Raw genomic sequence first — 18,106 nt, forward strand, 5'->3', positions numbered from 1 at the left:
ACACCGCACCACAGGACAGCACGGTACAGAACACAGTTAGACACCGCACCACAGGACAGCACGGGAGACACTCTCACAGTACAGAACACAGTTAGACACCGCACCACAGGACAGCACGGGAGACACTCTCACAGTACAGAACACAGTTAGACACCGCACCACAGGACAGCACGGTACAGAACACAGTTAGACACCGCACCACAGGACAGCACGGGAGACACTCTCACAGTACAGAACACAGTTAGACACCGCACCACAGGACAGCACGGGAGACACTCTCACAGTACAGAACACAGTTAGACACCGCACCACAGGACAGCACGGTACAGAACACAGTTAGACACCGCACCACAGGACAGCACGGGAGACACTCTCACAGTACAGAACATACAGTTAGATACCGCGTCTCAGGACAGCACAGTACAGAACACAGTTAGACACCGCACCACAGGACAGCACGGGAGACACTCTCACAGTACAGAACACAGTTAGACACCGCACCACAGGACAGCACGGGAGACACTCTCACAGTACAGAACACAGTTAGACACCGCACCACAGGACAGCACGGTACAGAACACAGTTAGACACCGCACCACAGGACAGCACGGGAGACACTCTCACAGTACAGAACATACAGTTAGATACCGCGTCTCAGGACAGCACAGTACAGAACACAGTTAGACACCGCACCACAGGACAGCACGGGAGACACTCTCACAGTACAGAACACAGTTAGACACCGCACCACAGGACAGCACGGGAGACACTCTCACAGTACAGAACACAGTTAGACACCGCACCACAGGACAGCACGGTACAGAACACAGTTAGACACCGCACCACAGGACAGCACGGGAGACACTCTCACAGTACAGAACATACAGTTAGATACCGCGTCTCAGGACAGCACGGTACAGAACACAGTTAGACACCGCACCACAGGACAGCACGGGAGACACTCTCACAGTACAGAACACAGTTAGACACCGCACCACAGGACAGCACGGGAGACACTCTCACAGTACAGAACACAGTTAGACACCGCACCACAGGACAGCACGGTACAGAACACAGTTAGACACCGCACCACAGGACAGCACGGGAGACACTCTCACAGTACAGAACACAGTTAGACACCGCACCACAGGACAGCACGGGAGACACTCTCACAGTACAGAACACAGTTAGACACCGCACCACAGGACAGCACAGTACAGAACACAGTTAGACACCGCACCACAGGACAGCACAGTACAGAACACAGTTAGACACCGCACCACAGGACAGCACGGGAGACACTCTCACAGTACAGAACATACAGTTAGATACCGCACCACAGGACAGCACGGGAGACACTCTCACAGTACAGAACATACAGTTAGATACCGCGTCACGGCACAGCACAGTACAGAACACAGTTAGACACCCGCGTCACAGGACAGCACGGGAGACACTCTCACAGTACAGAACATACAGTTAGACACCGCACCACAGGACAGCACGGGAGACACTCTCACAGTACAGAACACAGTTAGACACCGCACCACAGGACAGCACGGTACAGAACACAGTTAGACACCGCACCACAGGACAGCACGGGAGACACTCTCACAGTACAGAACACAGTTAGACACCGCACCACAGGACAGCACGGGAGACACTCTCACAGTACAGAACATACAGTTAGACACCGCACCACAGGACAGCACGGGAGACACTCTCACAGTACAGAACATACAGTTAGACACCGCACCACAGGACAGCACAGTACAGAACACAGTTAGACACCGCACCACAGGACAGCACAGGAGACACTCTCACAGTACAGAACACAGTTAGACACCGCACCACAGGACAGCACAGGAGACACTCTCACAGTACAGAACACAGTTAGACACCGCACCACAGGACAGCACAGGAGACACTCTCACAGTACAGAACACAGTTAGACACCGCACCACAGGACAGCACGGTACAGAACACAGTTAGACACCGCACCACAGGACAGCACGGGAGACACTCTCACAGTACAGAACACAGTTAGACACCGCACCACAGGACAGCACAGGAGACACTCTCACAGTACAGAACACAGTTAGACACCGCACCACAGGACAGCACGGGAGACACTCTCACAGTACAGAACACAGTTAGACACCGCACCACAGGACAGCACAGTACAGAACACAGTTAGACACCGCACCACAGGACAGCACAGTACAGAACACAGTTAGACACCGCACCACAGGACAGCACGGTACAGAACACAGTTAGACACCGCACCACAGGACAGCACGGGAGACACTCTCACAGTACAGAACACAGTTAGACACCGCACCACAGGACAGCACGGTACAGAACACAGTTAGACACCGCACCACAGGACAGCACAGGAGACACTCTCACAGTACAGAACACAGTTAGACACCGCACCACAGGACAACACGGGGCTGAGAGGGACCACCACTGGACAGAGCGAGACATCTCGCCGGGCGGACAGGGTCACAGGTCAACACAGGCTGGCTGAACACTCGGCCAGTCAGGGCGCAGGGCAATGCGGGGACACACGGTGATGACATTCGACCGTGGACATGCGAGGAGATCGGTACAAAATCCGCCAGTGCCAGTCAGTGCCAAATGTAGCGAAAAACGCGCTAAACAACCAATTACAAGAAAATGATAAGAAATACTGCAAGGTGGGACAGGTACAAACACTAAATGTTATGATAAACCAGGATACGGCACAGCAGACCAGATCAGAGCCGTCTGTCTGTCTGTCTGTCTGTCTGCCTGTGTCGGCCTGTGTCGCCCTGTGTCTGTCTGCCTGCCTGCGTCTGCCTGCCTGTCTAGTGTCTGCGTCTGCCAGTCTGCCAGTCTGCCTGCCTGCGTCTGCCTGCCTGTCTAGTGTCTGCGTCTGCCAGTCTGCTAGTCTGCCAGTCTGACTGCCCGTCCGTCCGTCCGTCCGTCCTGTCCTGTCCTGTCCTGTCCTGTCCTGTCCTGTCCTGTCCTGTCCTGTCCTGTCCTGTCCTGTCCTGTCCTGTCCTGTCCTGTCCTGTCCTGTCCTGTCCTGTCCTGTCCTGTCCTGTCCTGTCCTGTCCTGTCCTGTCCTGTCCTGTCCTGTCCTGTCCTGTCCTGTCCTGTCCTGTCCTGTCCTGTCCTGTCCTGTCTGTCTGTCTGTCTGTCTGTCTGTCTGTCTGTCTGTCTGTCTGTCTGTCTGTCTGTCTGTCTGTCTGTCTGTCTGTCTGTCTGTCTGTCTGTCTGTCTGTCTGTCTGTCTGTCTGTCTGTCTGTCTGTCTGTCTGTCTGTCGCCGCTCGCTGGCTGGTTAGAGAGCGGGGCGGGAGAGTGACGGACGGAGCAGAGGGGCGCCGGCCGCGGTGCGGTGTGCCAGCCGGGTCGGAGGGCTCGACCCGTTGCAGCACCGTCGACCTCCGGTCGCCGCCGCCGAGACTGCGGTCACCCGGCCGGCCGCCGGGCCGCTCCACATCGTCTGTCTGCCAGCAGCCGGCGGCGGCAGCGCCGACAGAGCACACATCACAGGCAGACCGGCGACAGAACGAGTCAGCCAGGGAAGGGGACGGACATGTCTGCTGTCTGCCAGGGACACCGACTGTCCGTGTCTGTGTACTAATGTCTCCTGTCGCAGCCTCGGTGACTGTCTGTCGGGAACACCGACTGTCCGTGTCTGTGTACTAATGTCTCCTGTCGCAGCCTCGGTGACTGTCTGTCGGGGACACCGACTGTCCGTGTCTGTGTACTAAAGTCTCCTGTCGCAGCCTCGGTGACTGTCTGTCGGGGACACCGACTGTCCGTGTCTGTGTACTAAAGTCTCCTGTCGCAGCCTCGGTGACTGTCTGTCGGGGACACCGACTGTCCGTGTCTGTGTACTAAAGTCTCCTGTCGGGGACACCGACTGTCCGTGTCTGTGTACTAAAGTCTCCTGTCGGAGCCTCGGTGCCTGTCTGCCCTCGGTGTGCGGCGGGCGGTGACAGTGCTCTGCCGCTGGCGACCCCCCCTCTGTCCCCCACCGACTGACTGACCCGTTTGCGCTCCTCCTTGAGTGTCTTGACCTCGGCGCTGATGTCGGCGGCTACGCTGTCTGCCAGCTGTTCGGCCACCACCTCGTGCTGTCCGGCCAGGTCTCCCACCTCGGCGAGCAGCCGCCGGTAGGCCGACTGTACCGAGAACCTGCCGCGCCAACACCGGTCACAGTAGGTCAACAAACGTCAGCAGAGGTCAGCGTACAGCAGTACCGACCGACGCAGGTCGGCCCAGGGAGGTATAGGTCATGGCAGGTCACTAAAGGTGGGCACAGGTCACCAGAAACTGGAGGTCACCAAACGTCAGCGCACAACACAACAGGCCACCAAAGATAAGCAAAGGGTATCACAGGCCGGCGCAGCACAGCACGGTCTAACAATCGATACCATAGGCCAACACCGTAAAGATTACAGCATAACGGACCAAACCAGCGTGTGACCGGTCCCCAGGCCGGTGTAAGACCGGGCACAACACCAATATGTGACCGGTCACCGGACCAGTGGGCGACCGGTCACCAAAGCGGTATCCCCGCAACCCGAGCAGGTGGTGTCCCCAGGCAATACTACCAATACCTGTTGTGGCAAACATTCTCACTCTTACACCGATGTGATGTGGCGAGGTGTTTCAGTCTAATGTTCCTGACGGAGCTCATCGGCCCGCGCCGGTGGAAGGCGCCGTCTAATCACTGTCCCATTACCGTGCGCGCTCGAGAGACATCAATATAAACACCGGCGGCGGCCCGCTCGGCTCGCCGGTCGGGCGGCGGTGGCCCCGCGGCGGCCGGTTCCAACCGTTTTCCTTCCGCGGCGCTGAGCCGTCCGGCGGGGCGGGGAAGGCGCGCCGGACCATACCGGGAGACAATGGGTGTCGAATCTACACCGCGCGACACGGGTCCGGAGCGGGCGCAGGCCACCTCTGCTGACCGGCCGGGCGGCGGACCGCGCTGACAGGCCACCGCTGGCGGACCGCGCTGACGGACCACCTCTGCTGATAGACTGGCTAGAGGGTGGCGCTGACGGACCACCTCTGCTGACCGACCGGCGAACCGATGCTGACGTGGACGGCACCGGCACAACAAACAATACCCAGTCGGCTCTGCAGCACCTCGGCCCGGCGGAAAAGGACTGCGAGTGACACATGACAAGATACCCAATCTAAAATCAGCAGACACTAAAGGAAGTGTCATACCTACTATCAACAGAACATTGTTGACAGTCGCATTAGCGATGATCGATAGCCTAGTAAAAGGCTACAGAACGCGGCCGCTCCGATCTTCCGCGTTCTGTTCTGGATGCCATTTGCTGATCTAAATTCGGGGAATACATGTAGCAGAGCGGCAGCGGCCTGACCAGCGGCCGGGCTTCAGCCGACCGCGGTGGCGGCGGCAGCACTGCAGTCAGTGGCAGCGTCAGCACTGCTCGGTGGCGGCGTCCAGCGTCCAGCGCGGCTCGGCGGCAGCTAACGGTGCCGGCGATCAGGGTCAGCCCGCGCGCTACTCTCTCTCACAGACTCGGCCACGGCCGCGGCCCGCCCACTGAGGCGCCGCGGCCCGCCCCGTGCGGCGCCGTAGCCCGTCCTGTGAGGCGCCGTGGCCTAGCCGAGTAAAGGCACCCCGGCCCGCCGCCCGGCCAGGAGTCTCCGGACACCGGCACTCAGCCCCGCCCCGCTCGTTGCACGGTGAAGCCGTACCGCCGGGTCAGGCTGTCCACTTGCACAGTGCAGGGTGCACGGTGCACAGCCACCGGCTCCCGGCTGATCCCGGCAGGCTGACCGGACACCGGGCGCCACCGGGGCCGGGCGGCTGGGCAGCGGACCGGGCGCCCGCAGCCGCGCCGTGGCCAGCGCCGCGGCTACCGGCCGTCCTCGGAAGCCACTGCCGCCGCCGGCTCACGAGCGTTTCCGTACCCGTGTGACCAGTCGGCTTTTTTCGGGCCGGCGCGGTGGGCAGCGGCCGGCGGCTCAGTCCCGGCCGGCCCGTGGTCTATGTCTGCGCTGGACGGCCGGTGGTTTAGTATCGCTCGGTCCGTGACCTATGCCTGCACTGGACGGGCGGTGGTTTCGTATCGCTCGGTCCATGGTGTGGCCCGGACGGCCGGTGGTTTAGTATCGCTCGGTCCGTGGCCCGGACGGCCGGTGGTTTAGTATCGCTCGGTCCGTGACCTATGTCTGCGCCGGACAGCCGGTGATTTAGTATCGCTCGGTCCGTGGTCTATGTCGGCACCAGGGTTGGCATTTTTGCCGGCAAAAACTAGTTTATGCCATTTGCCGGTTTAAACCGGTTTTAACCGGCAAAAAGTGGCAAAAACTGGCAAAAACTCAGAATATCACAATGCTATGCCTAGACATGATTTTGAACAGGAAACATTTTAAGGAGAATTTGGTGAAAGCTTTATGCTTTCAAACAGAAGTGACATTGACCACTGAAATGTTTCATACCTAACTCAGAAACATTTTCATGGGCTATCCATAAGGAGCTAGTAAGATGTCTTTTGGGGGTAATAAATGAGCCAATGCAAGGGTGACTGGGTGAGTCCTGCACAATCAGAAGTGCGAAGAGGCATCTGCCATTGATATGCGCACGGCACCGCATGACACCCTACTTACCGAGGCCGCCTTGTCCCACTCTCCCCTTACATGGAAATACATTCCGTTGTGGATGTCTACCGACATGCATAATTGCATAGACATTTTAAGCAGGGATAAGTAATGAGGCAACTTCAGAATGTTAAGTGCATCTATATAACTACCAGAAATGCATTAAAAGCATTTCTGTACATTTCAAATCCATTCCTAACTAGAAAAGTTGTAGGTTTGGCCATCTGATTTTTTGCCAGTTTTTGCCAGTTTTTTGCCACCGGGGTTTCTGCCAGCCGGTTTAAACCGGTTAAAACCACTGGCAAAAACCAGTTTTTGCAACCCCTGCCAACCCTGGTCGGCACCGGACGGTCGGTGCGTCTAGTCTACAATCTACGTACAGTAGGTCTATTAAAAAGTCCCCAGCACCAGTGGGCGCTGCCTTCGCTGAGCCGAACCCCCGTCTGCCCGTCCCATATCGCGCCGGGCTCAGGTCAGGTAGGGTCAGCGGGACCGCTCGGTCCGGCCCGCGGGCGGTGGACGGGCGGCCGGTAACGCTTTCCGCCAGCCAGCTGTAGAATCCAACAAACGAGACGGCCACCGCTCAGCGCAGCGAAATCGGTGTTAAAGAATGGCAGTAGATGTTCATGGCCACAATGCTTATAAGATAGTCATTGTTAGCCTGTGCCCCACAGGAATGCCTAGACTCTCGCGCCCTGTTGGAGGGGAAATGGGGATTGAGCATCATTCTTATAACTCAGCTTTGGGCATTTAGTTTTTCTCACAGACTATAACAATACAAAAACAATGTAATAAGTCCAGACGTTTCGACAACAAAGTGCCTTCGTCAACGGAAAACAAGATATAGGCTTTACATCGATAAAAAAATATAGAAGATAAAAAATATAAAAAAAATCTATATTTTTTATCGATGTAAAGCCTATATCTTGTTTTCCACTGACGAAGGCACTTTGTTGTCGAAACGTCTGGTCTTATTGCATTGTTTTTGTATTGTCATTGTCTGTGAGAAAAACAAAATGTCTATCTCTTCTAATTTGGGCATTTAAGTGGTATTCGAAGTAGCGTCGAAAGTAGCAAAAAGAATAATAATACTTCAGCCAATTTTAGATCGGTTCAGAGCAAAAGGTCATGTCACCAGAGGTCATCGATGGTAAAATTTTGCTTGGACAGGGTGCGTTGTGCGCACCGGTGCATTGGGTTTCCAATTTCCATGGAAACATCAACAGACTCGGAAGCTCGTAACACTAGCGTGGAGCCGAATTCATATCAACCGCCGCTACAATGCATGGCAGCGCAGCGCAGCGTGCTGCAGCGCGGGACTGTGAAACACCGCCCAGGGCTATCCATGTGTCAGGGCAATCCAACCCACGTGATAGGCTCGGCCCCAGCGGAGCATGAGGCTCAGGACTCCCGCCCAGGCCCCCTGTCTCCCCCTAATTGTTGTCATCCTTCCCACTCTGAAATCGACCGAAAGAGCCTAACCTAACACAACAAGCAGCTCGTTTACCGCTATGTCTGAATAATATTGTAAGATTTAATTAAGGTCAACGGCTTAGCACTTAAATAACAGCAACTGCCACCATCGGTATTATGAGAAAACCAATTGCTTTTCCACAAACACTAAAAGTTTTAAGCTAAACTTGCATGAAATTAATTTTACCAGCCTCGTGTTCCTCTTATCAAAACGCTTCGAATGAATCAAAAGTTGATCTTTAACCCTCGCCGGCACAGGCTATTTTGCATCCTTCGACGGCACAGGGGGGGGGGGGGTGGCACGACCCCACCCGCGCTTGGCCCCTGATTGAGCTAGAGCTTCGCGGAAAAAACGAGCGTGTTGCCCGTCACGAGAGGAAGCCGATGATACCCAATTTTAAGGTCCTAGGTCATCGGGTGACCTTCCAGGTCAGGTCAATGACCCGATAATCGGGAAAATGGGGACCTGTTAGAAAGTCGTAAAGTGTGGCTGCTATGGGGTTTTCCGGGGTGCTGATCACGAATATCGTGTTAGTTTTATCAGAGATGATGTCTTAAAGCATTTAGACCAGGTCGGTTCAGGTCAGGTCAGGTCAACCGGTAGGGGTCACGACGGGTATTCGTAATACCTGTCATCCGCCTCTGACAGCTTCGTAACATGTTACGAAGGCACCAAAACTACTTCGTAAATGTTCAAATTGTTGCTAAATTCGAATTCAGCTCCAAAAACTAGCGTGGAAACATGTAAAACTCGAAAAAGTGAACCGAGGTCACCAAAGGTCAATGACCTGACCTGACCTTCAGGTGATTCAGATGGTCAAAGGTCATTTGGGTCAGGGTCATGAAATTTTCAGGGTAGGTGTAAAATTTATCAAATCGCGGGTACTGAAAGTTTCGTCGCGATCGGCCGCTTTTTACGCGAGTTATTCGCGAAAAACCTTAGGGGGGGGGGGGGGGGGTTGCATCAACCCTCCCTCCCTTTGCCGGCGAGGGAGGTCATTTGGAAGAATTTGGCCAATGATCAAAGACATGACCTGACCAGAAATGGTCATGATGGATAGCAGGATATTAGATCCGTATCGTGAAACTTTACAAACACTTTAGATGATTTCATAACTTAAGCATGTCTATCAAAAATATTTATTACATGGCTCATGTGTAAGCTGGGTGTGTGATCATGCTTACGAGCATGTTGAACGCAACTGATAATGTTCTGCTGGCCACAATTTCTATATTTAATTTATCCTCCCGGATTTCATATTTTTAATAATGACACCTTGACGATGTCGAGAAAAAGAAACGCTTAGGAGATTTAACAGCCTGAGATACATTCAATATAAGGAAGGGTCAAGGGTGCTAGATTCCTTCCGTCCTCACTATCCTCAGGAAAAACCAATCCGCATCGCCCCTAGTCTTCATGCTTCCCTCTCTGGACTGGAGGTCACCCCACCAGCCAACCTGTAGTTGATGTCGGTTCCATTCCAAGACGCATAACCCTCTTCGGGTGACCGTTGGGGAGACGGCTTGACCGTCCCGACAGGGCAATCGTCCCACGGGAACAGCCACGCTTCCGGAGTCCGCAGATCACTGTCGCTGGCTCGCACAACCAAATTACTACACCAGAGCATAGTTATGTCATAGCTCTGCAAGGGCCTTCTCAGACCGAAAAAGATGGCTCACGACAAAACAAACAATTTTCTCATTCAGTATTGTATCTCATCAGGCACCACATGTTTTCAGAGTGTTTATTATGTGTTCCGTCAAAAAAAAGCGCAGTTCAACTTTCTCCCATTGAATTTAGCGATCTCAAAATTGACCCGACCTTTCTGTCAGCAATGTCAAACTTGCAAAATAAACGTTTCAAATACATATACTGTTGCCCATTGAAATCGCTGAAGGTTCTAAAGCGATGTATTTAGATATGATGAGCACAGGAACTTTCCTTGAGGTAAGGTCACTTGACGTGACCTGGTGACCTTGAATTGAAAGACTTGGGCGGGAAAAATGGATCATTTGAAATCTTAAAATGTTAGATTTTAACAATAATTACAAACACTATCCCGGCCAAATAGTGAGTGAGAAGGGAGCGATTCCCCAACTCCATGTTTAGCTCCTATAATTGAGCTAATTGTTAGAGCCTCGCGGAAAAAAACGAGCGCTTGCGTCGTTACGTGACGCAGCGACTGTCACCCCATTTTAAAATATCAGTGACCTCTTAGGGCAGGTCAAGGGCCCCAAGGCATTGGGTCGGTTTTTGGTGAATAACTTCGCAAAAAAAGGTCGCATTATCGTCATTTCGATACAATCGTGTTTTCTGTTCTCAGACGCGTCGATTTATATGCTTTTTTGCTTAGGTGAAGCAATTTAGGATGTTTAGGTCAATGTCATGTTAGGGCAACACAGGTCACAAAGCTTTTGAAAGGAGGACATGCTGCATAACATTTGATTCGACCAGTCTTGCAGAGTCCATTGATGGCTGTCCCGACTGGCTAGCTCATTTTGATCGGTAGCTATTGACGGGCACTCCTATTGACGAGCACTCCGTCACGCAAGGTGAACAATGCAAAAGTGAAGCACTAAACCTTGCCAAGAATGTATGAAGTCACGATTTCATGTGCGTGAGGTATAGTTTTAGCTCATTTCCGACGCCAAATTAACAGTTTCCATATTTTCCCATTATGCTTATATGACACTAAGTGCATTACGGAATTGCATCATTTTATAACCGACAACCGTGCAGTCTGCAGAGGTTTACTTAAGACGTCATAGTTAAGTGACCTGACATGAAAACGTGGTTGATTTCAAATGATCCAGCTTGAATCAAATGTAAGGCATATGAAATGTCAGCCTTCTATCATCAGTGTGCTTTGAGCTACCGCAAAAAAATACATGGTGGCGGCACCCACCCCTTCTTCTCGGCCGGCGAGGGTTAAACCTCGCTTCGAATTATTGCAGATAATGATGCGACCGAAAACAAAGCATTTATCTGTGTCTAGAACGGCCGCTGACTTGTTGGACAAGATCCCCAATCTGATTTTGCTAGATGGGAATAAAATACTCGGCATATGATACATATATACCCCTCGGCTTGCCCTCGTGCAAAGTCAATTCTAATCATCACTGTCGCTTTTTTATCCGAGATGATGTCGCTACTAAACGGGTTGTTTTGTTTGCTTGCTTGCGTTGAATGGTCATTACGGATTATTGAAGGATTATGATATAATAGGAACGGGGCAAGAGAGGATATGCACTGCAGTGCAGGTGTTTAATTTAGATCACAAAGGCATCGTTTCCGGCATCGTGCAGAGTCACTATCTTCCCCTCCTCTGCACTGCGGCATCTCTGCGCCCCACACACGGCGTCCTCACTCCACGGCCGGCCGCCGCCAACTGACCCACTCGTCGGGCGCTGCGACCTGACCCGTGTCACTGCCGCGGCCTGCGCAATAGAGTCGGGGCTGGAATCCGGGGGTTCGGCCGGCCGGCCGCCTCTGGAGCGGGGGACTTTTTTAGTAGACCTACTGTACATATACCATTCGATCCTCCGCGGCCGTGGCCTATACCGGATAACAATATGAACACGGGCGGTACATGATATGTACCTACCGCCCGTGATATGGACGGGAAGGATGGTGACCTGCACCTACCAGGACATAATCGCCACCCGCTACGGTACACCACGGCAGTTACAGTATGGTACGATAGGATGCGGTACAGCGCGGTACGGTACTGTGCAATGCGCCGGCCGCTGAGAGCATCCACTCCACAGCGGTCCGGGATCCCGCCCCTCGGGGAGGCGTCTCCAGCCGGCGGCGTGGCACGGTGGGAGCGGTTAGCTGCAGCCAGCCGGCCGCCCACGGCACTCCGGTGTCCGTCCTCACGGAGTGTCGGCCACTGTCCTTGGCCACTGTCGGCCGTCGGCCACTGTCCTTGTCCGCAGGGCCTCCCACACCCCCGCACACACACACACAATCGGACACTACAGTCCTCGACCTGGCCGTGCTATAGGGTGATCCGGCGCGTGGGCCTGACCTGCTGCAGCAGAGTGGCGTGTCTCACAACCCGAGCTGGCCGGGCTGAGACGACGGGCCCGGCCCCGGACTGAGACCGGTCAGTCGGAGGATTTAAATCACTGCCGGCGGACGGAGGTGAGCCCGCCGCGCCACCGCCCCACTCCGCCGGCAACAGTCACCCGGGGCCCGCCACCGGCGACAGTCACACTGGGACAGTCACCCGGGGCCCGCCACGGCCGGTGACAGTCCCACTGCAACTGCCAACGGTGATGGTTATACTGCGCCTGCCAACGGTGACGGTTACCCTGCGACAGACCTGTGGCCGCGGTCCTTACAGGTAGATATGCAGATTGCAGAAGTCCTGGGAGCCATCACGCCTCGCTAGCCGACACAGCGCGTTAGCCCGTCATTCCGCCCGGACCGAGTCCGCGGCTGCTGGGGAGTAGCCGGGGGTACTGGGGAGTATTCCAGCACCTGGGGTGGACTGAGCTGAAGCGGGACACCGACTTCCGACATCCACCCCCCCCCCCCCACGACCCCCTGTGCCACCTCCGCTACCGCTGCGCCGGAGGTGGGCGTTCCGTGCAGTGCCGCCGGGGCCGGGGCGCGGTGACGGCTGGATGCCGGTGACCGTGAATGAGTCAGTGCGTGAGACACCGCTGACGGTCTGTACCGACTGCCCGGTCCCTGCCCGACATAGAGCAAGAGCGCTGAGCTGGCGGCCAGTGCCGAGTCAGGTCGACTGGGACACCGGCGATATACATTTGAGTCATGCCACTACAGACCCATGTCGATCACCGCGCCCCCGGATATGGGAAAACTCCGACCCGTCCTAGACTCCTCGCATTATTTGTCTACTTGACAAGTTTGCCCTGGGTGGAAGGCATTGCGCTGCTTTATTTGCGCCGGCACTCAGGCGAGGGTATTTTTGTTGTTGGTCGGGTTATCGCCGTCCTGTGGCAGCCTTGTGCCGGACGGGGGAGGGGCGCCGGAGTACTATCGGTTGGCGCCCGCGCGGCTAGTGTCGTATCGCGGCACACGGGCTCAGTTCTGTCAGCGGGGACGGCAGGGCGGCGCGGGACGATAGAGGGTGTGGCCGAAAGGACTATAGGACACGGACGGTCACTGTCAGGGTCTCCCGGACAGGCTGAGCCGGCCCGGGACCGCCGCAGAGTCCGCCCACTCACGGCCCAGGACGCCTCGTCAGCGACTGTTCCGGTGCGGTGTGTCACGGGGGCTGTGTCAGCGCGGCGCGTCGGCTGTGGACCACCGACCACCGGCCGTCTGCCGGGCCCGGTCCGACTCCCGACCCCGCAGGAAGGTCCAGTGACCACCGACCACCGGCCCGGGACCGGGCCCGGCCCGACTCCCGACCCCGCGGGGAGGTCCAGCAGTGACCACCGACCACCGGCCCGGGACCGGGCCCGGTCCGACTCCCGACCCCGCGGGAAGGTCCAGTGACCACCGGTACCGTCCTCAGACAGCCGAGCGACCGACCGGGGCTCAAATAGAAGAACATTTTCGACCACCTCTGTTCGGGCCTGAGCCGAAAAAAATCGCAATAACTTTAAAACAACTTTGGACGAGCGCGAGACCTTCACTTAGTTCAAGTTCATAGTGCCTAGCTCACCAAGTTTATGACCCATGAGGCGGTCATGAAAGGTGGAACAGCAGATGACGCTCAGGTTACATCACACCCACAGTCCACACCCATTGTAGCAAACGAGGAGCTGGCTGAATGGCCGCCAATCCGCCGCCGGACCGGGGAGACCGATCTCCCCGGTCTCGCCGCGGAGATCGGCGGCGAGACCGGGGTTTCGCCGCCGATCTCCGAAACCCCGGTCGGCTGGAGCCGCTGCCGCCGAGCCCATGTCGCCGGCCGGAGGTCACCCGCGACACGCTCCGGTCCCCGCGATAACTGGCCGGGCGGGGCGGGCCGGACGGGCCCGTGGTACAGTCGTGTACAGGTTGATGGTCCCCTACTCTTTATCCACCGGGTTCCTATGGCTCAGCATTGGCAGCAGCCGCCTGGTACCGGTAGGCTGTGCCGCATGACCCGAGAGTGAAGCGGCACAGTCTACCCACGCCGTTTGACATCGGCTCGGGTCGCCGGGTGGAGCGCTTTGTAGACCAGCTGTCGCGTCAGACCAGCGCGGGGGGGGGGAGGGGCTCGTCTCGGTGGTTGGCGTGGGCTGGCGAGTGGTGTGGGGCATGTTGGTGGACCATGGGGGCTGGGCGGGTGTGTGTGGTCACTTGCTGCATTGCGCATTTTGCGTCGCTTAACAATTGCATTCCTGTTTTTGCTAAGCACAATGCACGGAAGACCCAGCGAATATAATTTACTTGTGCATTGTGCAAAACGTGATTTGGCATGGTATCGAGGCAACCATAGGTCTTGTGCCACATATATGCATGATATTTAGGCAATACGCTTATGAAAATGGTAGATTGATCGGATTGATCCTGGATGTCAATTCGTATGCTAAATGTCGACATGTATTAAATGAACGAATGAATGAATGAATCAATCAATCGACAATCGACATGTAGATATAAAACCGTATAAATGGCTCGCAACCACTAAAATCAAACCAGATCCTAGCTCGGAAAAGTAGCCGGAGCCTCGATGAGGCTCGAACCGGGACTCCACGTTTAAAGTTTTGCCAATGATCCATCATCATTCCACCAAGCTAGAGCGACCGGCACCCGTAACCACAAAAACATTCATTGACTTTGCTGCCGACCTCCCGGCCCCGCCGCCCGCCCGGCCAGACTTTGCCCCGGCCGTGGCCACCATCCGGTGTAGCTCAGCGTAGGAGTGCTAGACTGTCAAACTGACCGGTAGTGAGAGGCCCGGTTCGAGGCGCTTCGCGTGCTGGGTGTTTATTTCTGTGTCCGAGGCTATGTGATTAGTCCATTTTTCAGAAAGATTATTTGGTGACAGGTCTGTTTTCTTTCTTTGCTGCAATGCATGAGGAGACCGTATGGACCCTTACCTATCCTTCCGCACCCCACTTGGGAGATGGGTGTTTGAACCCCCGTGGGTTTTGTGAATATCTCTAAAACGAATTTTTGGAGGGTGGATTACGATCGGTTCTATGCGACAAGTGACCACGCACACCCAGCCCCAGGTCCGCTCACTCCCTCCCCACATCACCCCAGCCCCACACCACACTCCAGCCCGCCTCATCCACCGAGCCGAGCCAAATAGACAGGGCTGACCTTTACCCCCCCCCCCCCCCTCCCCCCAGCCGGTGTAACGCAGCGTCCGGTCAAATCGCTCTACCAGGCGACCCGAGCCGGTGTCATACAGTGTGGGTAGGCTGTGCCGCTTCACTCTCGCGTCATGCGGCACAGCCTACCGGTACCAGGCGGCTGCTGCCAATGCTGAGCCATACGAACCCGGTGGATAAAGAGTAGGGGACCATCAACCTGTACACGACTGTACACCCCAGCCGGCCCCGCCCGCCGCCGTCCGCCCCCAACGTGCGCTGAAAGTGAGAGCGGAGCCGCCGAGCGCGTCCTCACGCCGGAGGCGGTCAACGCGGCGCATCTGACGGCCGCCGGCGGTAGGCGCGGCGCATCTGACGGCTACCCGCGGTCGGCGCGGCGCATTTGACGGCCGCCGGCGGTAGGCGCGGCGCATCTGACGGCTACCCGCGGTCGGCGCACCTGACCGGTCAGCAGTCGCCGCGGCGGCCGGACCGGCAGCGCGCCGGGGTGACACGGGACGGCGGCTCCCCGCCGCTCCGCCACTGGCCCTGCCAGGCGGCCGCTAACGGTGCCGACTGCGGCGGCCCGGCCCGGCCTGCTCTCAGCACCCCGCCGCCCGCGCGCCGGCTGCCGGGCTGCGGCGTTTCCGCGGATCGCGAGCAGCGCACGATCCGGCCAAGGTTGCGAAACGCTGCATCACCGGCGTCACAAAGGCAGCGGGCGGTCGGCGGTTTGCTGGCACACCCGGGCGGCGGCGGCGGCCGATCAGACGGCGGCGGAGGGGCGCGGTGTCAGCCCCCTCCCCGGTACCACATCAGCTCGTCACCCGGAGCGGTGCGGGACAGAGCGCCGAGACAAACAGAGACATCGGACCGAGTTCCTCTGCCGCGCGGCAGACGGCCACCGCCGCAGTCAGTCAGTCACCGCACCAGGCCAGAGCAGACTGGCCGCGAACCATACCGCACCAGACGGACCACGGGGACGCCACGCAGACCTCGGCTCAGACAGACCGTATACAGACGGCCACAGGGGCAGACCAGACGGCAGGACCGCAACACAGACAGACCAGCCGCCGGAGGAACGGCTACAGCGACAGACCAGACGGCAGGACGGCTACACAGACAGACCAGACGGCAGGACGGCTACACAGACAGACCAGACGGAGGGACAGCTACACAGACAGACCAGACGGAGGGACGGCTACACAGACAGACCAGACGGAGGGACGGCTACACAGACAGACCAGACAGCAGGACGGCTACACAGACAGACCAGACGGAGGGACAGCTTCACAGGGACAGACCAGACGGCAGGACGGCTTCACAGGGACAGACCAGACGGCAGGACGGCTACACAGACAGACCAGACGGAGGGACGGCTACGCAGACAGACCAGACAGCAGGACGGCCACACAGACAGACCAGACGGAGGGACGGCTACGCAGACAGACCAGCCGGAGTGACGGCCACTCCAAGGGGAAGGAGTGAGCCACAGCCCGATTAGCAGCGGTACTTACTGTCCGTCCTCCTCGTCCTTCTTCTTTGGCATGTACTTCTTGACCAGACCCCTGAGAACAGGAAAATCAAAACATCAGAAACGGCTCACGGCAGATGACGATCTAATCCACCACAACACTTTTGGGTCAAGGATTGCTGGGTTTCCACAGAGCGACAGAGTACCGACACTCAGCATTCCTTTCAGCTATAAACGCTGCAACGAGCTCCCACAAAGTCGGATCTCCCTGAGCCCAAAGCCCGGCGCCTCTCGTGGGCACGGCCGATTCCGGGGGCGGTCGGCCGCCGGTGATCGGCACCCGGCTGGGGTCAGAAGCCATCGACACCTGGGTGAATGTGATGACGGGTACCGGATGTGGACATAGATCCCCGCCTCGTCCGTATGCCCGCACCGCACCACGACGTGACCGGCCGCTTATAGCCGGCGCCGGAAATCAACCGCTGAGTGCACACCGACCCTAGTGCAAACAACAAAATCCGGCAGCACTGCAGGGTGACGGAGGGGCGATGTGCACCACGTGCGGTATTATTTCACACCTCCGGTGCCTCAGACGACCGTGGACGCACCGTATTGGAATTAATCCGTCTTCATATCGCTTAACGAAACTGCTAGGTTTAAACGACCGATTCAATCGTGACAGGGAACCGACCGGTGACGGAGAAAAAAAGAGCTGCCTTAACCCTCGCACTTAAAGGGGGAGGGAGGACGGACCACCTAGCTTTTTCCCGAATAGGTACCTAACTCGCGCAAAAAGCGGCTGATCGCCACGAAACTTTCAGTGCCCTCGAGTTGATCAACTTTACACCTACCCTGAAAATGTCATCACCACGACCCAAATTACCTTTGTTTCTGGAGAACATCTTTGGCCGGAATCGTGATTCGGCGAGTCAGCTTACATTATCCGCGCTTTCCAGTATTCTCTTTTTTGTGGTTGTAACCTTCAAACATGTGAATGATGTCGGTCCCATGGACTATGAAGAGGGCAAAGGTCACACGAAGATCAGGTCAAGGTCACTGACCTTCAATGACCATAGCTCACGATTTTGAGTTTTGCATGTTGCAATGGTAGCTTTTGGAGCTGATTTCGAATTTAGCACCTATTTGAACATTTACGAAGCAGTTTTGATGCCCTCGCATCATGTTACGAAGTTGTCAGTGGTAACTGGTAGGTGACACCTTTTACGGATGGCCGGCAGGACGCCTAGGTTGACCTGACCCGACCTGGCCTAAAAGCATGAAAACATCATCTGTGATCA

At 56.3% G+C, this 18,106-nt stretch overlaps 1 protein-coding gene across 14 annotated transcripts in view; it reads right to left on the bottom strand.

Moving 5' to 3' along the window:
* LOC122370935 (formin-binding protein 1-like) overlaps nucleotides 1-18,106 on the bottom strand; it is a 45,265-nt gene that overhangs the window by 23,428 nt on the left and 3,731 nt on the right. For 8 of the 14 annotated variants that reach the window (XM_043346898.1, XM_043346893.1, XM_043346900.1 and 5 more), the window contains 2 exons: nucleotides 16,852-16,902; nucleotides 4,042-4,189 (listed from right to left, as the gene is read on the bottom strand). In XM_043346898.1, the coding sequence (XP_043202833.1) occupies nucleotides 4,042-4,189; nucleotides 16,852-16,902 (199 nt within the window). Of the gene's footprint in view, nucleotides 1-4,041; nucleotides 4,199-16,851; nucleotides 16,903-18,106 lie in introns of all 14 variants that reach the window. The other 6 variants (XM_043346888.1, XM_043346889.1, XM_043346897.1 and 3 more) reach the window with 1 other exon arrangement.

Source organism: Amphibalanus amphitrite, unplaced genomic scaffold, assembly GCF_019059575.1.
Source record: "Amphibalanus amphitrite isolate SeventyFive unplaced genomic scaffold, NRLGWU_Aamphi_draft 001186F_arrow, whole genome shotgun sequence".
In the NCBI taxonomy this organism is placed as follows: domain Eukaryota; kingdom Metazoa; phylum Arthropoda; class Thecostraca; order Balanomorpha; family Balanidae; genus Amphibalanus; species Amphibalanus amphitrite.